The 23,301-nt window shown below is 41.2% G+C and overlaps 2 protein-coding genes across 3 annotated transcripts; one reads left to right on the forward strand and one right to left on the reverse strand.

Moving 5' to 3' along the window:
* The first annotated feature begins 461 nt into the window (after positions 1 to 461).
* aqp11 (aquaporin 11) lies at positions 462 to 5,728 on the forward strand. The gene is made up of 3 exons (XM_039792741.1): positions 462 to 1,553; positions 3,305 to 3,421; positions 4,768 to 5,728. Exons 1-3 carry the CDS (start codon positions 956 to 958, stop codon positions 4,866 to 4,868), a joined length of 816 nt encoding a protein of 271 aa, XP_039648675.1. The 5' UTR covers positions 462 to 955; the 3' UTR covers positions 4,869 to 5,728.
* Positions 5,729 to 7,828: 2,100 nt separating this feature from the next.
* clns1a (chloride channel, nucleotide-sensitive, 1A) lies at positions 7,829 to 23,162 on the reverse strand. 2 transcript variants are annotated; one of them, XM_039786736.1, is made up of 8 exons: positions 22,687 to 23,162; positions 20,861 to 20,997; positions 19,831 to 19,971; positions 18,043 to 18,153; positions 13,997 to 14,002; positions 12,661 to 12,834; positions 8,394 to 8,460; positions 7,829 to 8,254 (listed from the first exon to the last, which is right to left on the reverse strand). In XM_039786736.1, coding segments are annotated over exons 1-8 (756 nt in total). In that variant the 5' UTR covers positions 22,806 to 23,162; the 3' UTR covers positions 7,829 to 8,253. The 2 variants fall into 2 exon arrangements, with proteins under 2 accessions (XP_039642670.1, XP_039642679.1); XM_039786745.1 differs by lacking the exon at positions 13,997 to 14,002.
* Positions 23,163 to 23,301: the final 139 nt, after the last annotated feature.

Here is a 23,301-nt window from a genome sequence, read left to right on the forward strand (position 1 = left end):
TTTTTCAAATCATTTTAACTTTTACCATTTTATCTTCTGTTACCATACTGATGTTTTAAATCAAATGATTGTGATTTATTTTTAATTATATATGTAAAGGAATTTGAATTGTCTTTTATGCATTTATATTTGTTGTATTTTGCAGTGTTGTCAGTGTTACATACTTGTTATTATACCTCGGTCTATTTCAGTCTATAATCATTTATAAAGGTTATAACTAGCCGATAAAACTTGGGACCAAGTTCTTATGGTTTTCATAGGGATTTCTGATTTCATTTATTAACATATCTCTACATATCGCTTTTCTAATTAGGCCTACACTAAATAAAGGTTACAGTTATTTTCCTAATTAATCTGGATGCATCTTGTGTTTATTTGGGTTCTAATGTAATGAGGAAAATGATACTAAGATCACTTATTAGTTATCTTAACATACAAAAATACTCATTCTTAAATTATTTAATTCTATGCATCACAGCATCACAGACCAGGTTTCAGCTCGGACCAGTTTAAGATTGTCTGACAGACTTGTTTGCTGCTCAACAGATACACTATTTTAGTATTTTGTCACATCAATGTCCACAAAAGAGAGAGAGACACACACACACACACACACACACACACACACACACAAATCAGAGAGTATGAAGGTAGAGGAGTGTGGATCGGAGGTGTAGAAGAAGAAGGGAGGCAATCGGTGAGGGAGGAGGAGAGAAACTGAGGAGTTCAGTCACTTCCGCAATCTGGACCATGTGAGCTACCGGGACTGAAGACTATTTGCTCCCGTTTGGACCCCGCATCCTGCGGGATAAAGCAGCAGCAGCAGAGATCTAGCGATAGAGAGAGTCCAGAGTCCGGGGGGGAGACATCAGTGGCTCAGTGCACATTTCGGGGTCTCCCAGCGGCTGAAGGCACAGACAATCCCCCGAAAAGAGAGCGCAGATCAGCCGGGAACATGACTGCAGACGTGGCAGTGTCTCTGTTTTTGCTCGCAGTGATCGTCGCGCTGAGCGACGTGACCCGCAGATTGTTGTCCAGGGCCCTCGCGGACACCGGGCTCTCGGTGTACGCGGTGGAGCTCGTGTCCACCTTCCAGCTGTGCTGCTGCACGCACGAGCTCAAGCTGCTGTCCGAGGTGGGCGGGATCGAGACTCGACTCGCGCTCACTTTGACGTACCTGGCGTCCGTGGTCCACGGGCTCACCTTCAGCGGGGCTATCGGCAACCCCTCCGGTACGCTCGAGCACGCGTACCGCGCCAGGTTCTCGGGCGGTTGCGCCCTGGGGCGGATCGCGTGCCAGTTCGCCGCGGCCGCCGCCGCACGAGCAGCAGTGCCGGTGATCTGGGGTATTGGGTTGTCGGGACTGCACGTGCGACACAAGCTGGACGGTTACCGGTGCATCAGCCCCATCCATGCTCCGCTGCCCGAGGCTGCAGCCGTGGAGCTCGCATGCGCCTTTGCGGTTCAGACCGCTATAACCCACACGCGATCGGTGGAGGAGAAATACCGCGTGCACGCGGTTGCTGCGGTCATCGCGACAGTGGTTTATGCAGGTACGACGCTGACTCTAGCCTTCTCTACTTTGTGGTTTGTCTTTGTCGATGAGTCTCAGTGTCTTGCTCATGAGCACTTTAGCAGGGCTCGAATTGCATGCAGCCGAATTGTGTTTCTTCAGTGTATTACAGTCTATGTAATAAAACACAACAAACGAACAACAAACTTGAGATTTTAGGTAAAACAGGCTTTCTTCTTTAGCCTGTGATCACACCTACAGCTGCTAATTTAGCCCTATCTCCTTTCTTCTGTTCCACTCTCTGTTTATCAGGACTTTGTCATGTGGCTTTTTACTCTGTAATTAGAAATGTGCAAAGTACAAGAGATCAGAGAGCAGTGGTGTAACGAGCCAACACCGGGCCCCTATGCTGGATTATCAAGGCGGGCCCCCCTACTACAGCACGTCATAACGGCGCAATGTCCACAAGTAGGCTACCATGAATAGGACAGGATAGGATTATAGAGCCACAGCATATAAGAGATGAGATGACCGACAAAATCAGGAGTAGCCTCCACCACCACAACAACAACAACAACAACAACACTGGTGAATGCACACCATAACACATGAAAAAACACACAAGGGAAGTCCTTCCAGGTTTTCGTGGACTTTTTTTGAGATTGTTGCGGCCCAAAATGCCTGATTTCACAGGAGCTTTTGTAAAAAATCGCGTTGTTGTTATGATAGCCTACTTGTGATTAAAAAAAAAATACTTTGCCTAAGTAAGACTAAAATTGCAATTTAAAAAAAAAAATGGGCCTACTTTTAAAAAAAATGCAATTCGTTACTTCCACCCCTTTAACTCAGTTAGTGAAGTTGAGGAGCAGTCAGATGTCAGACACAGAGGCTAGTTTCTAAATCCCCCTGTGTCTAATAGAGGAGAGCCTGATGTGCGTCATTTACCTCGTAGGCTATAACATTGACAAACATGTCGATCAGTATTTCCCAAAGCCCAAGATGACGTCCTCAAATGTCTTTTCTCCACAATTTTCATATTTAAGAAGCTGGAATTAGAGAAGTTTTACTTTTCCATCTTTAAAAAAAATAACTTGATTAATAGATTATCCAAATAGTTGCCAATTAACTTATGCTAATAGTTGACAACTAATCGATTCATTGATTAATCTTTGCATACATATATAATACATACTAATCATACACTTTTTGCACCTAGGGCCTACTATACTAGAAAATATTGTAATTTCCTGTTTTGTTCTAACAGGAAAGCAACAACTTCAATGTGAACACTTCAAAGCAAAAACCTGTATAGAAATAATGTGTCTCATGTCCTCTTATTGATGCGTCACAGCTGTTTGAACTTGGTGAATATAAAACAATCTCCATCTTTCTACTAAGAATTACAGAGCACATTAAACAAGTTTTTTTTTTTTTTAGGAGTTGTAAACCGTGCAGTTTTGGTCCCTAAAAGTTCCTACTGAAGATTTACGTCTTCAGTATAGGAACCAATGGGCTTGGAGCTGAGAGCCGCAGACAGGAAGTCAGAATGTATCGAGAGAGGGAGAAACACAGTGTTGGTTTGGGTGTTTTCATGGGATTTGATGACAGTTAGAAAAATATAGAATAGTAACATCTTTAATCATTTAAATTAATTTAATTCAGAACTGCCTCTAATGTAGCTGTGTGTGTGTGTGTGTGTGTGTGTGTGTGTGTGTGTGTGTGTGTGTGTGTGTGTGTGTGTGTGTGTGTGTGTGTGTGTGTGTGTGTGTGTGTGTGTGTGTGTGTGTCCAGGTGGAAGCGCGACAGGAGCCGTGTTTAACCCGGCGCTGGCCTTCTCCACACAGTTTCGCTGCAGTGGAAACTCCTTCCTGGAGTATTCTCTGGTCTACTGGCTGAGCCCCCTGCTGGGTAAGACCCACCGATGCATACTGATATCAGGGGGATATAGTCAGTTAACTTTTAAAACTCATGTCGAAGAATATGGAAATGGGAAAAGACTTTATTGACCTTCATGCTGCAGGACTTCCTGAAGTTAGACAGGTTGCTTTCACACCTGAGCTGTTTGGTCCGTTTAAAGGGCCGGGACACACAGGGCCGATAAGTCAGTGACTCGAATCTGTTCGGTGTGTCCCGTGCCGTCGTCAGTCTGGGGGGCTGTCGGCGTTCATTTTGGCCGACCTGACGTGTTCGGTCGGTGGCAGAGCAGTCGGGACTCACCCGGAAATGGCGAGCAGAATGAGGTGACTAGAGTCTCTCAAAATCTGACGAAAATCTTTTAAATTGACCTTTGTTGATCTGAAATGAAGACAGATTCAGCAACTGCATACACACACACACACACACACACACACACACACACACACACACACACACACACACATACATACATACATACATACATACATACACACACACACACACACACACACACACACACACACACACACACACACACACACACACACACACACACACACAGAGACACACATACATACACACACAGACACACACACACATGGCCTATTTCTCTCTTAAAATGTTTTCAGAAACATGTTTCGGTGAATTATTTTAGTCCAATATGAGAGATCGTATTCTGAACGGTCGCCATGACAGTCTGGCTTTGAATTTCTGGAGAAAACAAACCCATGTGACGCGCTCGTCCAATCAGCTGCCGGTTTTCATTTCTTGGGCAACAATACAGAGTAGTGCCGCCTGCTGCTATGGAGACGTATTACGTTTCTCATGTCTGTGTCGCCTCAGTGTGTCCTGGGGCAGTTTTTTTGGACCTCGGGGACCCGACTGATCATCTCGACTGGCTTTTCTGTCGACGGTGGGCCGTCTGGCTGGTGTGTCCTGGCTATAAAACAAACCTGGAGCATTTCGTCGGATAGTCCAGTTTGTTTGGGGGAGGTGTGAAAGCTCATTCAAACTCTGGTGCAGACCAAACAAACAAACTCTGGTTTACTCTGATAAACGTGTACATCATTTCTGTTTGCATATAGGCTGGCTGTGTTACCGACTTATAGTCATAATAAATTATTCCCTTCTTGGCTGGGGACCCCCTGGAACTCCCTCAAGGACCCCTGGGGGTTCCCAGACCCCACTTTTTGAAACCACTGGTTTAACTTATTTTTGATTATGTATCCAAAGGGCACCAAAGGTTATTTTATCTGTCTGTCTGGTCTCGTGAAAGTCTTCAAAAACATTGATTTCAGCTTTCTCAACAATTTTTTTTATTTTTTTTGCCATTCCAGGTATGATGAGCTCAGTGCTGCTGTTTGATAAACTCGTCCCCCTGCGGTCGATAAAATCATCGGCTCTCCATCTCCCCCTGGAGACCAAGAAGAGGGCATGAGCATCGCCGGCCTGGCAGCATTTCAAACCCAGAGCACATGTGGGGATGTTGTAACCGATACACTGTTAACAACACTGCTGATTTCAATCGCCATGAGTTAGAAGAAGAACAGCACTGATATGCACTTTTTTTAAAGACTTCAAGACCTCAAGAGCACATCTTAGAAGCTAGAAAAGAAAACTAAAGACTAATTATAGTGTTTTTGTAAGATAGATCTCCTAAAGAAGGCATGCAGAAATTGATGGACCATTTATCTTGACTTTACGAGGTGGTTGGTTGAACATTAAAAGTCATTGCGATGCTTGAGTTCTTTTCAATTTAAAACCTTTTAGACTCTTTGAACCCTTTGTTTTTTCGGATCACCACCTCAGAGCCAACATCAACTGCTCCAAATGCACACTGTAAATGTCAAATGTCTGTCCCTAGTATATCTACCATTATAACTAACAAAAGGTTTGCCTTGTACTTGGACTTTTAGGCAGATTACAGCATGTCAGTGTGAAATTCTGCAAAAAAAGTGTTGTATTTACAATAAGTTGCCAAGTTTTTTGTGTAATAGAACAATTCACTTCACGCCAATTCACTAATTAATCAACATTTACGATGGAAAGATGAGATTTATGAAATGTTCTAACTTAAGTATGATATTACTTTATTTGTATAACACTTCTTAACAAATTTACAAAGTGCTTAACAGAAAAATGATTGTTTGTACCTGATTTGACATTCCAGAGCCAAGCACATTGTAGGCATGTACTGTACACACGTCTTGGGTTAGCTCTGCACATATTTAACTGGTGCCTTTGTATTCTCTGTAAAAACTGGAAAGGCAGATTAAATTACTGTTTTGTCAGACCCCATTTTGAAAAAAATATTGTGTTTTTTGTTGTTTAAATGGTGTGCAGTAGGGCATTTACTTGATTAACCAGTCTATAAAAAAGGTTACTCAACATATTAATCTTCTTGGATTTGAAAGTAATTTTTCCATCATAGGTCGGTCCATCACTTTGGTCCAGACTTAATTACCTCAACAATTATTACAAAGATTGCCATAAAATGTTGTACAGATATTCATGATTCCCAGAGGATGAATTCTACTGACTTATTCTTAGCTTTTAGTGGAAAATATCACATTTTCTATTGTTATGAGCAAGCAGAATACAAAAAAACACAGATCTTTACACGAGACAATACGAAATGGAAACTTAACAGTTGCCAATATATGAGATACAATGCATTTAAACATAATCCAAGGAAGGTTATATATCAACTATTGAATAGATTGCCATGACATTTGGTTCAGATATTCATGTCACCCTCAGGATGAAGTGTAATGAGGTTGTTGTGGGTCAGCTGCCTTGTTCCCCCTTCCTGTGTGTTTGTGTCTCCCTTTTCCCCCTCTGTGTCTGTCTGTGTTTGTCTCTACCTGGAAGTGGCAGGGGGCGTGTCAAGAGGAACTAGGTCAAGGGGCGTGGCCATTCATCCCTGCTCCGTTGCCGGCACAGCTGATACTCATTCCATGATTCACACCTGCAGTATTTAAACCCGGGCTGTTCACCTCTTCAGCACCAGATCGTTACATATCCCGACGTGGTAACGTGGCTCTGCTTCTAGCAACTCTCTTGCGTTCGTGTTTACCTTGTCTAACTGCAATCCCTCTGTGCAGATCCCGCTGTAACCTGCTCCCCACCTGCCGTGCTCCGCCGTGCTGCCTGCCTCTCGCCAACTCCGACGTAATCACCTGCTTCGCCTGGTTTCACCTGTGGAACTTCTTCAGATCTGCCTCTGCCTGGTTTCAGTCCACTCCCAGACAACTACTAGCTCAGCATCGATTGTTCATCCCCCACGGAGTATTTTCGCCTAATAAATACTTGAACTATTTATCTGTGTCCTGTGAGGTATCTCTGTGCGCTGGGTCATATATACAGCCTTAACAGAGGTTTGGGATCTTTTGACTTTTTTTCCTTACACCATCATCAGGTCGACATTTTAATGTGTCCAATATTGTATGACCAAATACTTGCAGGTAATGACATTCCCATCAGCCTCAAATGTTCTTTGTGTATCGTGCTAATTAACAAATGTGAACATGCTGACTTTAGCATTTAGCTATTTAGTCTTGTTAACTTTTGAACTATTTCATACATCCTCTATTGTTCCGTGGATATGGTTTTGCTTGAATTTTATAACATGTAAGTCAGAGAAAATGTTCTGACATATCTCGACAGGGGATGACTGTCTTTTCGGTCAATCTTTCCTCGTGCCATAACCTCACTATTTCACATCTCTGCTGGACAAGAAATGGCTGCCATCCCGTGTCCTTACAGTAGCCTGATTTTGCTGTAAACAAGGGTACCCCAGCCAGAGAAAGGAACCCATACTACTGAAGCATAAAATGTAACTCAGCCTATCAGAGAATCACGCCAGTGAGCCACGAGTGTCAATAATTTTCACAGGCATTACTTATAGGCTATACATACAAATACAAATTAAAATAAAGTAGTACTAATGTGCTCTGTTGATGATCAGGGACTCAGTTACAGAAAAGAGATGTGGAGTTTTTGCAATATCATGTTTCAATGCTGTGAGTGCCAAAAACTTAGCACCAGTCACCTCCATTGTATTGTACTGGAGGCAGAAATTACAGAGACAAATATATCTAAAGACCCAGGCAAATAAATAAAAAAATATCTTTATAAATAGTTACCACTAGAGGTGAGAAAATGTTTTCTCCGTGTGATTTGGCCTCTTAAGAAGCTATCCAGAAGGTAATCATTCAAATGTCCAGATGCTGTGCAGCTCACTGTTGTGAATGCAGAAGGAAATGTAAAACTATGAGATTAAAGACACTAAAAAGTGGAGTTGCAGTTTGTGTTAATTATTTTTAGGTTTGCGAGCCCAAAAAAAACATATAGTGGAGTTTTCAAACATCAGTTTAATTAATAAATCAAGCAAAAGAATATCTTACAAAAACTATGCATTTATTGACAATTTCATACAAAGACATTAACTCTCCTTTGCAGAGAATCAGATATTAAATTGGTTGTTAGGTACAAAACAAACTCAGCTTTTTTTCTTCTACAGTCAACATGATCTGGATATTTGTGGCTGCACCTCAATAGTCTACATTAGCTGACGTGGCTGTATGCAGCACACTTGACTTATATGACTTGGAGAAATTAGTAAAGATGAAGGTGAGCAGAACGCCAATAACACAATACAACATGTGAGCTCCAATTGAACACAAGAGAAAATGTAAGAAGCTTCAAAAAGACTAGAGATGATTACAAGTAAGAGCTGAGAGCCTTAGAGAAGTGCTGCTGTCCTCTCCTCCAATCCCATGATGCAACACTGGTGCTTTGATTGGCCGCTGGGATGACTTCCCTCTACAGAAAGAGTCAGATAACACATGGATGAACCAGACTGCTCACAATCACAATCTGATCGTCCAAATTTATTTACACATACGTTTTCACAAATATATATGTCTTTTGTTGCTACTTGTCAAATCTTTTATTTCATTACCAGTGCTCAACGTCTGCGTCCTCAAACTGACCGGCCTCCATCGCTGATGCATCCACCTCCATACCGTCTGTCAACAAAAAAAAAAAAACACTACATTTTTTACAGCATCCCAAAAAATCTTTTTCACTTTTCTTTTTTTTTTTTTTCATAATTCGTGCTACAGAAAACAAAATGTACAACAAGATTTTCTTTATAGAAAGATCAATAAAATAAATTAAATGTTTTATACAAATATCTGTCTTCCCTGTGTGACCTACTAGATACTACAAGTGAGAGGCTCCGTTAAATTTAACAAGGTAAAACAGAGTTAAGTCCCAGTTCAACATTAAGCAAATTAAGTTGTTTAGAACCAAAAAAGGGACAAACATCTTATATTCAAGCTAAATTTCTCGAGAGTTTTGAACGTACGAATCTCTATGATTTTTAAACTTTTAATTTGATATTTTTATACTGACTTTATGCTTAAAAAATACCGGAAGACAGAAGCAGAAGGTGTCTTAGACCCTCCTTCTTTTAAACATTTTTATGTGGATTTGTTAGAACCTTAGTTTACTGGCAGCCGATAAACTGTGTTAAGAGGAAGGATGGTGTAGTCTGGCTATCACCAGACCAAGCTCAATCTTTTAAGACTGAACACTATTCTGGGGGGTCTGCTCTGTATTTTCTACTGCAGAAGAGGCGTGGTCAACGGGCATAGTTCAAATGATTCTGTACGCAATTGGATAGTCCTTCAACCAATCAGAGCAACGATCTGGGTGACGAGGGCAGCGGCAGCGGCATCAACGGGCCACTGCGCTTCGGTGGCCGAATGTAAACAAGAAGCTGACTGGTCGCTTCTCTATTGTCATCGTGTTAAACCCGCCAATAGCGCGGCAGGTGGATAAGCCAGTTTGTGATTGGTCCCCGCAAAATTGTAACGGAAGCAGGATAGATAAACGTACAGGTTTCCACCCTGAGCTGCAGGGAGAAATCAACTCGCCGGCAGATCAGGATGGGTCTACCCAGTCTAAAGCCTGGTTCAGACGGCAGGATAATTAGGCCGATTTTTAGCCCCGATTCACCCCTCCCGACAATCTTAAGGATGCTCCGATTATCGTAAAATAATCTGATCAGATATTCCTGCCGTGTGTGGTGTGTGACGACTGCTCTCGTCTGCTCGGAAGGACGTCGGGACCGCTCCGATCTCAAATCGAGGATATCCAACATGTTGGGGATTTTTTTCGCCATTTCTCCCGTGTGGGGGTCTCCCGGGGACAAACGAGCACGCAGCCTGTGTAAAATAAATAAAGTCGATGGGCATAACTACATCCACAACTGCAGTCCACCAGAGTACATGGAAACGAATATATGAACGTTTATTAATCTGTGTAATACCTAACGACATTTCTATGAGCCATCTTTGACCATCGCCTTTTCTTTTGATAACGTTTTTTTTCCCGGTTAAAAACAAACTACAAACTATCGCCACTGCATCCTCTTCGTCCGCCATGATTGTTTACTCTGAAGTCACGTTTGATCTCGAGGGATTTTGCGAGATTTCCCATCTGACCTGGGAATGCTCGGGAGTCATATCGGTTCGTGTGTGATGTGTTGATTTTACCGTGTGCTGCGCACCACACACTGTACGACCAGAACTGTTAGACCCGTGATTTTTTATCACCGTGTGTGGGGTCTCAGGATTGGAAAATCAGCCGACAATTTTAAAATCGTCCCGTGTGAACCAGGCTTAAGGATGATGCCCCCTTGTGACTAAATATAAAAGTCAATATGTCTGAATACTGCCCGTCTACATTGCTTTTTTCAAAACTAAGTCAACCTATGACTGAAAGATAAGTTATGGTTTCACTGTCCTTCCTTATTAGTCTTCAACCCAATTAGAAATGCCTCCAGTTAGTTCGACAGTGGCAGTAGATAGACAGGAAAGGGGGAGAGAAAGAGAGCGGATGACACGCAGAAAAGGGCCGCAGGTCGGATTCAAACCTGGGTGAGCTAGAGGCCGCCTCATCTTTATCATTCTTATTGGTAGATGAAATTTGTGACGTAATAACGTCACAAATGACGTAATTAACCCGAGCAGAGGTCTAATCAGCTAGAAGAACTTAAAGTGCCCATATTATGAAAAAATCACTTTTTCTGGGATTTGGGGTGTTCTTTTGTGTCTCTGGTGCTTCCACACACATACAAACTTTGAAAAAAATCCATCCATGCTGTTTTGAGTGAGATACGGTTTCTGAATGTGTCCTGCCTTCAGTCTCCTGGTGAGCTGTTCAAAATCGACTCGGACTGTGACGTCACAGTCCGAAATGAGCTGGCTAACCACAACCGTTAGCATTAGCATGCTAACGCTAATGCTAACACTAGCATGCTACGTTGTTCTCAATAGCAAAGCACTGCTACAACACACACAAGTTTACCATAATAATATGGGCGCTTTAAAAACCAGGGCCTTTAAAGCGTCCATATTATGCTCATTTTCAGGTTCATAACTGTATTTTAAGGTTGTACCAGAATAGGTTTACATGGTTTAATTTTCTAAAAACACCATATTGTTGTTGTACTGCACAGCTCTCTCTCACTGCTGCAGATCCTCTTTTCACCTGGTTTCTGTTTTAGCTACAGAGTGAGACCTCTTTTCATCTTCTTCTTCTGTACTATCTTTGATTGCACTCGCACATGCTCAGTAGCTCAGATGTAGATCATGTCAGCTAGCTAACTCCAGAGACAGTAAAAGAAAGGCTGTTTCTACAACTTTGGTCAGTTACAAGGCAGGATTAGCTAGGAGACTTCTTCTAAATGAGGGCGCACATGTAAGTAGTTCTTTTGTAGATTATAGTGAACTTGTGTGTGTTGTAGCAGTGCTTTGCTATTGAGAACAACGTAGCATGCTAGCGTTAGCCGGCTAACGCTAGCATTAGCCGGCTAACGCTACGAGCTAACGGTTGTGGTTAGCCAGCTCATTTCGGACTGTGACGTCACCGATTTTGAACAGCTCACCAGGAGACTGAAGGCAGGACACATTCAGAAACCGTATCTCACTCAGAACACCATGGATGGATTTATTTCAAAGTTTGTATGTGTGTGGAAGCACCAGAGACACAAAAGAACACCCAAAATCCCAGAAAAAGTGTTTTTTTCATAATATGGGCACTTTAAAGCTATATTGCGCGACTATTTTATATTAATTAACATCCGTTACATTCAAGCCATTGCCAAATGAGTTGTATTAGCTTGGTTTAATGTAGTACACAGGCTTCATTAGTCAAACAGTAAATTACATACACGTTTCCTTCAGTTTCATCATTATGTTGCACGTGGTGTATGGAAGAGGGCACGTTAACCCATTCATTTTGTTTTGTTTCATGCTTCGTAGCTTCTGGTAAAAAGATTATCGACTCTCTTGGCTCTACTCAGTTGCTCTGAACTTGCATCAGGTTAAGTAGCAACGGAACAAAGCTGCCTAAAGTTTTGAATGGTGACAGCAAAAATAGTCATTCTAATGAACTGGTGAGTTAGCCGCGTGAGAGCGTCCTGATCTGGCGAGCTCCAGTTTTCCACTCGCAGATCAGTCTGGCATCTTGAGATAAGAGAAAATTTGGAGCCGTTCGCCTAACGACCGACCAATCAGCGTTGGTTGTGAGGCGGGTTTGGGTGTGACACAACGAGAAGCGACTGTTCAGTCTAAACATGATGAGATGAGCGTAGCTATCGCAGCAAGTTTTATCCGAATTAGAAAGTATTCCTTCATTGTAAGAAGAGCAAAAAACGGCACTGGAGGCTTTTCTCGGAGGAAAAGATGTTGCTGCTCTTCTCCCGACTGGTTTCAGCAAGAGTTTGATCTGATTGGTTGATTTGGCCCGTCTATCACCAACTATAGGTGGTAGATAGACAGATGGTTTATCCAATCAGCTAACCAGGATTTTCGCCCCTTCCCAAAAGTTCTCCAACAGAAAGTTCCCAGATGGATATGCCGAGCAAATGGGAAGCGATCTATCTGGCGGAGTCAGGTTAATGGCGAGTGGCGACCTCCTTCCTCTGAGGGATGGTCATCTGAAATGGCTTCTACCATTCAAAAGGAAAGGTTTCGAATTTTAAAAACAGGAACTCTTATGTTGTATTTCTAAAAAGATGGGGCCCCTTTCTTGATTTCTTAAAAAGATGATTAATGAAAAATTTCGAACATATCTGATTTTAGTCTATTATCAACGTGGTGCTATCGTTCGTTCTCAGTCTCTCCATCACCAGGCTGCTGTGCGTGTTTGACTCAAACCTTCAAATTCGGCGTTGGCTTCTTCGGTTCGGACCCCGGCCATGTGGTACTGCTGAGCGACTGAATGGGCTAACATCCCCTCCAGCCTCTCCAGCGTGGCCTGGCCCTCCTGTGTGAGCGCCGACAGACCCTCATCACAGGTGTAGAAGGACGGGATGTCAGCATGGCCGTGCTCTGGGTGGAGGAGGAGAGAGACGGTGGCTGTAACAGCTGCCATGTGCTTGGTATACAGTATAAAACTTAGAATTTATAAGCATTATATTAACATTTACAGAAAACACTTTACTGCAGCTGTATACAGCTATAAATACACTGCAAGTGTTTATTAATGTTAATTAACTGTTTTTTCATTAATTATCTGTTTGTATAGCAGCCTCCACGTATGGATGCTCAAAGGAGGAGTTCTAGTTGTTAAAAAAAGAAGAAGAAATAATTAAATCTGCTTACTTTACTTCATTTATGATGTGGTTATGTGTACATTTTGATACACTGCTTATGAATGTTAAATATTCTTTAGTTGGTTGCTAGTCTTTCTGGGGTCCACGCAAAACATCAACAAAAACACATTTAAAATCACAAAGTATCAATAAAACAAATGGCAAAAACAAGCCAGACATAAATATAAAAATAAGTGATAGGACTACATTTCAACAAGTAGACAATAGAAACATATACGCGACTTCCAACAGCAGGCATGAACACACCCAAACAGCCACTTAACTAAGACAAACATTTTGAACTTCTCTCCACTTCCTAAGTCAGCAGCTAATACCAAGAACTGTATCTGTAACGTTTCAGTTCACCGCTGACATCCATCAGATAAATATGCTGACAGAAATCTGAGGAGAAACACCCAGTCATCTTAAAATGTTGGGAAATGCTGTCATTAAGGCCATTTCCTAAAGTAGTTATTTAACCATTATCATTTTCACAAAAATAACAAGCCTCAATGTGAAATTTGATGATATTGATAATGCCTAATCCTTATTTATTACTTCACATTAAAACTTTTAAAATGTTCCTGATATTTCTCTGTTCAGAATTGTATTTTGTGACTTTATCCATCTCTACCACCGTTACATTTCGTTTTGTTTGACCTCAGCCTCCAACCCTATTGTATTTACTGTATTTATCTGAGATTACAGTCACAGGCTAGCATTACTGGCTGTTAATGCCATAAAACTAGAGGCATAAGAATATGAAAAAGCATTTAGTCATTGCAAACTTTCCATACTTTAGGTGTTTTGATTCTTAACAGACAAATTTGTTGTGTGAAGACTCAATAGAAGGTGTTAAGTTGTTGGAAATGTGCAGTGATGAAGGCTGGAGGTCTTACCTGCCTCTGCAACCAAAGAGTCCCGGCAACCAGGGGAACAGAGAGAGACCGGAGATAAATGAGTCAACATGTTATATTCAGTCTACAGAATGTTATTATACGGTCAGCTGAAAAGCTGCTTCTCCAAAATGTACAAAAAGGAAGGGGGAAATAAGGAAGGAGGGAAGGAGTTGGCCAAAAAATAAAAAACATTCAGTCTCCTCCTGCTCTCTCGGTTTTAATGCAGCCAAATTCTCAATAGAGTTGTCCTCACTCACATATTGTTCTGTTTCTATTGTCAGACAACTGAATGAGTGTGACCAGCAGTCATTACCAAGCTGCTGAGCTGCAGAAAAAAAATCATCTCAAATGAGTGATGACAGTAAAGGTTAGAAGCAACAAAAAGTCATATTCAGGGGCAGTCAAAATTCCTGGAAACAACTCCAAACCAAGTTATAGCGAGGGGGAAAAAGTATTTGATCCTCTGCTGATTTTGACCAAAGAGCTGTCCAAGGATGTCAGGGAAAACACTGCAGACCTACACAAGACTGGAACGGGCTACAAGACCATCGCCAAGCAGCTTGGTGAGAAGGTGACAACAGTTGGTGCGATTATTCGCCGATGGAAGAAACACAAAAGAACTGTCAATCTCCCTTGGTCTGGGGCTCCATGCAAGATCTCACCTCATGTTGCAATGATCATGAGAACAGTGAGGAATCAGCCCAGAACTACACGGGACGATCTTGTCAATTATCTCAAGGCAGCTGGGACCATAGTCACCAAGAAAACAATTGGTAACGCACTACGCTGCGAAGGGCTGAAATCCTGCAGCGCCCGCAAGGTCCCCCTGCTCAAGAAAGCACAAGTACAGGCCCGTCTGAAGTTTACCAATGAACATCTGAATGATTCAGAGGAAAACTGGGTCAAAGTGTTGTGGTCAGATGAGACCAAAATCAAGCTCTTTGGCATCAACTCAACTCGCCATGTTTGGAGGAGGAAGAATGCTGCATATGACCCCAAAAACACCATCCCCACGTCAAACATGGAGGTGGAAACATTATCCTTTGGGGGTGTTTTTCTGCCAAGGGGACAGGAAAACTTCACCACATCAAAAGGGACGATGGACAGTGCCATGTACCGTCAAATCTTGGGTGAGAACCTCCTTCCCTCAGCCAGGGCATTGAAAATGGGTCGTGGATGGGTAGACTTAGACTTAGACTTCTCTTTATTGATCCCTTTGGGTATTCCAGCATCACAATGACCCAAAACACACAGCCAATGCAACAAAGGAGTGGCTCAAGAAGAAGCACATTAAGGTCCTGGAGTGGCCTAGCCAGTCTCCAGACCTTAATCCCACAGAAAATCTGCGGAGGGAGCTGAAGGTTCGAGTTGTCAAACATCAGCCTCGAAACCTTAATGATTTGGAGAACATCGGCAAAGGGGAGTGGGACAAAATCCCTCCTGAGATGTGTGCAAACCTGGTGGCCAACTACAAGAAATGTCTGACCTCTGTGATTGCCAACAAGGGTTTTGCCACCAAGTACTAAGTCATGTTTTGCAGAGGGGTCAAATACTTATTTCCCTCATTAAAATGAAAAAATCAATTTATAACATATGTTTGACATGCGTTTGTTTCTAACTGTTCAAAGGAACCTACCATTAAAATTATAGACTGATCATTTCTTTGTCAGTGAGCAAACATACAAAATCTGCAGGGGATCAAATACTGTTCTGCCTCTGTATTAATGTGAAGCTCTGCTGCTGAAATGTTTCCAGTGGACATTAAAACCGCAACAGTGTGTATGGATATTGGAATGGAAATATCAGAAAAGAGAATAACAGAAAGTCACTATCAATAAAAGTGATTAAACAAGAATGTCTATCTTTTTACAAAACTGAAATCAAGACTTGATCTCATCCTTTAGACATTTTAACAGACTAAACCGTTTATTTCTTTACTGTATATGGAACATTTCCAAAGTGAAATGTCCAAAAACGAGTAGAGCATTATATTTGGTTGAGCTGTGTACTTACATTACCCCAAATGTTTCCAACAATTAAACCCAGTGAAGTAATTTTGATTAAGGTAACAGTCAGTTACATTTGGTCTCCTTTGAGCATCAGCGTCAGCACTGTGGTTTGTCTGGCAGAAGCTGCCATAAATTAACTTTTTATCCAGTTTTCAGCCACATTTTTGCAATACACATTTTAGATCTTGGACATTTTTAACTATATATTTTAACCGGATGAAGGATACTCAACATCTGGATCCAAAGTTATCAGAGAAACAAGCAAAGCAAACGTTAGCGGCAGCAGCTCGGCCGGCAGCAGCTCGGCCGGCAGCAGCTCCACCGACGAGCCGAACAGCTTCAGAGAAACGCTGATTTTTTTCAATGTGAAAGTGCTTTATTTAGTGTCTTTACCGGTTTAAATCAGCAGGTCCGAGGAGACCTCTACAGATAAAAACCTCCTGAACAATGAACACTGAAGGAGTCCTGACTGACTGCAATGACGTCAGGCGGTGAAGACAACAACTCCCATGATCCCACGCTACTTTACGATGTTAACTAACTCAGTCTTTTGTTATTGCTTTTATTGAGAGACCCGTAACGGCAGAAACATATACAGTAGTACGTGTAATTCTTCACTATTTATGCGCTTACGTTTCTGTGGAATCTTACTCCCATTTCTACAACTATATAACTTTAAAAAAACATTTATTTTGAACCAACAATGTGTTTCTGTCAAAGCTACGCGGGCCTTGATACCAGAATCTTGTTGTACGGATTAAATAATTATGATTACCTAAAAAGGTTGAATTTGTTAAAAGGTCCCATGGCATGATAATTTCACTTTATGAGGTTTTTTAACATTAACATGAGTTCCCCCAGCCTGCCTATGGTCCCCCAGTGGCTAGAAATGGTGATAGGTGTAAACCGAGCCCTGGGTATCCTGCTCTGCCTTTGAGAAAATGAAAGCTCAGATGGACCAATCAGGAATCTTCTCCTTATGAGGTCATAAGGAGCAAGGTTACCTCCCCTTTCTCTGCTTTGCCCGCCCAGAGAATTTGGCCCGCCATGAGAGAGAGACATCATGGCTTTCAAACGAGCAAAGTGGCAGTTGGTCAAGGCCACACCCCCACCCTCCACCTTGCCCCCCCCCCCTCTCTCCTCCTCAATAGCCACAGACACAAAAATGGCACATCATAAGGAAAGCTCATTGTGGGACTGGCTCTAGTGGCTGTAATTCTGCACCAAGGCTGAATTTCGGGAAAGAGACTTAAGATACAGTATTAGGGGACCACTAAGGTCTATATAAAAGATACTTCAGATACAGTATTAGGGGACCACTAAGGTCTATATAAAAGAGACTTCAGATACAGTATTAGGGGACCACTAAGGCCTATATAAAAGAGACTTCAGATACAGTATTAGGGGACCACTAAGGCCTATATAAAAGAGACTTCAGATACAGTATTAGGGGACCACTAAGGCCTATATAAAAGAGACTTCAGATACAGTATTAGGGACCACTAAGGCCTATATAAAAGAGACTTCAGATACAGTATTAGGGGACCACTAAGGTCTATATAAAAGAGACTTCAGATACAGTATTAGGGGACCACTAAGGCCTATATAAAAGAGACTTTAGATACAGTATTAGGGGGGACCACTAAGGTCTATATAAAAGAGACTTCAGATACAGTATTAGGGGACCACTAAGGTCTATATAAAAGAGACTTCAGATACAGTATTAGGGGACCACTAAGGTCTATATAAAAGAGACTTCAGATACAGTATTAGGGGACCACTAAGGTCTATATAAAAGAGACTTCAGATACAGTATTAGGGGACCACTAAGGTCTATATAAAAGAGACTTCAGATACAGTATTAGGGGACCACTAAGGCCTATATAAATGCATCCAAATAGCACCATATCATGGGACCTTTAATACAATGTTGACCAGTTGCTCACACGCAGGTGACATTAGAATATATGTGTGTGTGTGTGTGTGTGTGTGTGTGTGTGTGTGTGTGTGTGTGTATCTTTATGAGTTTTTCCTCACCGGCCTCCTCCACGTCGTACTCTTCTCCTTCGAAGTCGTTGTCTGAGTCGTCGTCCTCTGGGTCGGGGTGCAGCGCCTGGCACTCACACATCGCTGAGAACATGGACTCCACTGCATGTAACGAGAGGCTACATTAGAGGCAGTGCTGAATAAAATGGATTTAAATGATTAAGCTCACTCATTTTGAATAAAGTTCTTATTAATTTCCTAAAACAGCTGGTCACTATGGTCGTTATCAAACAAACGGGAGGAAATAGTGTGTTCGATGGGGACTAATCCACATTTGGTGCTCTGGTAATTATTTTGGGGTCAATTCAGCTGCAGTTACTTTTAAAATATTTACACATAACAATTGTCAGGTGAAATATGCACGCATCAAAGGAAACTACAACATGTCTTTTAGGTTTTGTAGTTTTTTAAGCCAAAGCGTCCTTGTTAATTGTAAGAGAAACACATTATTAATATTCAAGAAAGAAAAGTTAAAGTTCTTTAGCCAGAGGCCTGGACTACGAAGCAAGATTTAGCGTTAACGAGGTAACTTCAGGGTCAACCCAGGGTTTTCTGTATCACGACGGTGGATCACTTGTTACCGGGTTCAATCGCTCTCACGATCGCTTCCCACCGCCAGGGTTGCAACTGAAATTAAAGGCTAAAGCAACGACCGTTTATGGAAAGCAGAAGTGTAATTATGGTCAGATCTTGGTCCTGACTGATGGAGAAGTGATATTGATAAGAGTTGTGATTTACACATCTACAGTGTCGGTTATTTTTCTGCCAGCTTTCCTTCCTGTTTTAGGAAGCAGCGACTGTACTGCGTTTTGCCTGTAAAATAGCGTCTGTGTTCTTCATATTTATGTAGAATTATAATTTGCTCTATAATATGCGGCTCTGGTAGATGTTTGCGATTGGTCGTGCTGTGCAAACAGCGCCTCTTTTATGTGAAGGTGTGCGCCGCTGGATTGGGAAACCCTGAGTTGACTGAACTAGTTGTTAACCACCGTAGTGACACGGACACAGAGCGCGGTTGTTAGGGTTAGATGAAGCCGGATAACTGAAAGAAATCCAGGGCATGTTGGCGTCTTGTTGTTGTAGTTGACCCAGGATTTATTTCTCCAACATATTAATGGACATTTACAACAACAACAACAACAACAACATTTATCTTTATTTTTTATCTTAGATCTGTGGTCTTAATAATTTGGTAAATGCAGTTTAAAATCTGTCTGATCTCTTGTGGTTAGCTTGAGTTGTGACTTGGTTATTTAAATGTTAAAACTGATCGGAATGAAAATACGACCCTGGTTAAGGCAATAAAAAACTGAAAATATAAAACTACTATGTGGTGGGAATCACCAGAGGCCTCACGATACGATATCATCATGATACTTATGTCATGATACGATATTATTGCGATTTTAAACATATTGCAATATTCTGCGATATACTGCAATGTATTACCTTGTTTCCAACTTCAAATTTTCCCAATTTCAAATGATGTCCCCAAAGGAAAATGTTGTCAACATCTGTTTCATCTAAAAAGATACATTTCTCTGTTTGTTCATCTCACTTAAATTTTAAATGTTGCAATATGGGATTGTCAAGCAGACAGACTGACCAACACATATATCATAAAAGATCGATACTTGGCGTCTGTGTATCGATACAGTATTGCCTCGAAAAATATCGCGATACTACACTGTATCGATTTTTCCCCCTACCCCTAAAAACTACATATTTAAGTTAAAGACCAGAAACAGTCCGACCCTCATCCTCAGTGTGATCACTCACATGCCACCTTGTCGCTGGGCACAAATCGAATCTCAGTGATCGCTTCTTCATCATCATCATCATCATCACCACAGCTGCTGTTACTGCTGTCGTCTTCCTCGTCATCCGCTGCTTTCTCTGCCATATCTGCCTCATTCTCACCTGCAAGGATACAAGAGTGACACACAGTCAAAAACTCATAGCTTTAACTTTCCTCCTGGCTTTACATGAATCATTATGCCACACTGTGGTTCACGCAACAATGTTTAACATACATATACGTTATTTGATGGCACGGATTGTAAAATGAAGGAAGAGAGAGAAGATAGTGAGGGGAGAAGAGACAGCAAAGTGTCCAACGTGTGGGATCATTTCAAGCTGAAACTAAATGAAATCTCTGTACAGTGTGTCTGAACTATCTTACCACAATAGCACAACGGTAATGCTTCAGCATCTCAGCAGAAAAGTCCACGCAGTGGGCCCGACACAAGGTAACGTTAAAATTTAAATTTTCAACCGGCTTTGTGTTACTGCAGCAAGGGCAGTACATGCAGATGATTGGCCTCCCTCCTTGCCGCGAGCGCCCGGCGCTCCGGTTGGGTGCCGTAGTATATTTACTATTGCTCTTCAAAAATGCTAAATTATTTTTTATCAGATAACTCAATGGAATAATCAATATAATATTCAATTAGTAAAATAATCGATAGCTGCAGCCCTAGTTCAAACAATGCATGGCAGGGGGGGGGGGTACCTTCCAGTAAAACAAAAGTCAAAAATACTCCTATAAACACTTTCATGTAGAGATTTCATAAGAAGGGTAACATTTAGGTTCACAGACCCACAAACTCCCTCAAAAACACAACAGAAAGTAAAGATCTTTCTGAACACGGGTTATTCTTGACACCAAAGAATAAAGTGTGTTTAGATGAAGTGGCAGATTTTAAACAAAACTTCCTTCGTTTGCTGCCAGATATCACGCCAGAGAGAAGTCAAACGACTGCAAGTAAAAAAAACTCAACAACTGATCCTACAATGTTTTTGTCACTCTCACCCGTGAGTTTGCCGTTGACCATGACGTACAGGTGTTCCTGCGGGTAAGCGCTGACGTCTCTAGAGATGGCGTGCAGGCCGATGGTGGGATACTCCAGAGAGAAGCCCATCCCTGAGCCGTCAAACCACAACAGCCGCCTGCGGAAAAGAAAATCGCACACAAAGCTGACAGTTGTTGGTTCATAAAAAGGGTGCACGCACATACTGTCTGCTCCATTTCATGGCATTTGACAGTGGCAGGAAACATGGGGAGAGAGGGTGATGACAAAGCTGCAAGACCCACACAAAAGTTTAATATGTCATTTTTGAGTACTTTTCCAGGCTTTCAAAGCAAGTTCTGAACTGTTTTCATTATTGTGGAAACTTTGGACCTTTATCAGTTGAAATTCAGTGATTGATTTGGAGTGGAGAGTATAAGTAAAAGTCAGTACCTGCAGCAGTTTGAGTCCGGTGCCTAAAAACCAACGGCTGACAGATTCTGACTGCAGGGGTGCAACTAATGATATTGTTATTTAATCCATTACCTGTTTTAGCTACAAAATGTCAGAAAATTTGTTTAAAAACAATCCTGTTATATTTCCCCAGAGCACCATGGGTGAAATAAATCTTCAGTCACTCAGCTGGACTTCAATAGGACAAAGAAACGCATAAAATCCTCACATCTGAGAAACAAGTTGGCACGTTTGCTTGACAAACAACACTGGAACGAATAATTGACTAATTTAACATTGATTTTCTACTGATTGACTAAAAGAATAACTGATAAATAGTTTCAGCTTCACCTGATTGATCACTACAAAACACCCAAAAAAAAACAATATAGTAAATTACAGAAGCTTTAATGACTTAACACATTAAGATGTTTACATACAAAAACACTTATTAAAAGCTTATTAAGCTTTGTTATAGATTAAACTACCCAACACACAGTTTATACAAGTACAGCTGAAAGGATTAGTCGACTGACAGAAAATTTTATTGAAGATTGATCCATTCTGATAAATATATAAGTCTTTTTTTCATGTAGAACATTTGATGGGTTTTCAAGGTATATATTTTCTGCTTTGCCTTTTAATTATTTAAATATATTTTCACACCTTAGTCAAAATTTAAGACATATGAATCTGACAAATTAGAAAATGTATTTAATATATATATATATATATATATATATACACATACACACACACACACACATACATATATATATATACACATATATATATATATACACACACATATATATATATATACACACACATATATATATATATATATATATACATACATACATACACACACATACATATATACACACACATACATACATACACATACATATATACATATATACATATATATACATACACATATATACAACACATTATACATATATACATATATATATATATATATATATATATATATATATATATATATATATATATATATATATATAACATTTTCATTGCAGGACTTTTACTTGGAACAGAGTATTATTTACAGAGTTGGATAAGTACATTTATTTAGGCAAATTATCTTTAAAACATCCTCCATGACGTTTTTATCTGACTCTCTGGGTGACGAATTAGTTTTCAACCAAATTCATTTCAAACTCTTATTTTGAAAGTGACTACTCCGGAAGTGGTTAGCACGAGGAGTGGCGGTGTTATGATGTATCTGTTATTATTACACTTTCTATCATGTATTTGTATAATTTAACACAAGGTCGGTTTTAAAACACTGATAACACACCAGATTACACAACAACCTAAAACTAAAAATGGTGGTTTAAAGACAAAAACAAGCGCCACGTGCATCACTTACGTTTCGGCGACGTACAGCGTGCCGCAGCCCAGCTTCTGGCCGTTCATCACCGCCGTGGTCTCGGCTTGCTCGTGCTTCACTCCCTCGGTGGGAGGACGGAGGTTTTTTAATAAAACCATCGTGCGTGCAACCGTTGACGTCTGCAGTCTCGCTGAATGATGCGTCGGAAGAGAAACCAGACTCTGCTGTCAACGAGAAGCCGTGTGACCTATTTCGTGCCACAAAAGCTTGCTAATTTAACCCGGGATAACTTCTCTGAAAATGAACGCTCGACAGCTGGAGGCCGATAAACTTCGAGCCGGACCGTGCGCGTCCTCTCCGGGGATAGCACAACCAGGCCGAGCCGTTCAGAGAATCGACACGGGCGGCGTGAAGTCTGATAATAACACAAGCGATGTTAACTCCTCACAGTTGTGTCGACCTTTCAAAGCTGAAATATCGCGGCAAGATGTGTCGAAGCAACGTCAAAAAATGTACGTGACCACCACGAACAAAGCGTAGTTACGTCTGTTTGTACGTAACCTCCCTATTCCCGTAGTCACAGTGCTCATAAACATTTTATTTTGAATGTTTTTATACTGTCTATGGTTTTTTACTGGAAATGTTTGTATGCCA

The sequence above is a fragment of the Perca fluviatilis genome, chromosome 2 (genome assembly GCF_010015445.1).
Source record: "Perca fluviatilis chromosome 2, GENO_Pfluv_1.0, whole genome shotgun sequence".
Classification (NCBI taxonomy): domain Eukaryota; kingdom Metazoa; phylum Chordata; class Actinopteri; order Perciformes; family Percidae; genus Perca; species Perca fluviatilis.

What these genes read in the sequence shown, in the direction of transcription:
- aqp11 (XM_039792741.1), top strand. Translation starts at nt 956, where the DNA reads ATGACTGCAGACGTGGCAGTGTCTCTGTTTTTGCTCGCAGTGATCGTC. An exon ending in CGCGACAGTGGTTTATGCAG is followed by an intron (nt 1,554 to 3,304) that starts GTACGACGCTGA and finishes GTGTGTGTCCAG; the next exon opens with GTGGAAGCGCGACAGGAGCC. An exon ending in CTGGCTGAGCCCCCTGCTGG is followed by an intron (nt 3,422 to 4,767) that starts GTAAGACCCACC and finishes TTGCCATTCCAG; the next exon opens with GTATGATGAGCTCAGTGCTG.
- clns1a (XM_039786736.1), bottom strand. Translation starts at nt 22,805, where the DNA reads ATGGTTTTATTAAAAAACCTCCGTCCTCCCACCGAGGGAGTGAAGCAC. An exon ending in ACGCTGTACGTCGCCGAAAC is followed by an intron (nt 20,998 to 22,686) that starts GTAAGTGATGCA and finishes TCTTTTCCGCAG; the next exon opens with GCGGCTGTTGTGGTTTGACG. An exon ending in AGCCAACGCCGAATTTGAAG is followed by an intron (nt 8,461 to 12,660) that starts GTTTGAGTCAAA and finishes TTTTGTTGACAG; the next exon opens with ACGGTATGGAGGTGGATGCA.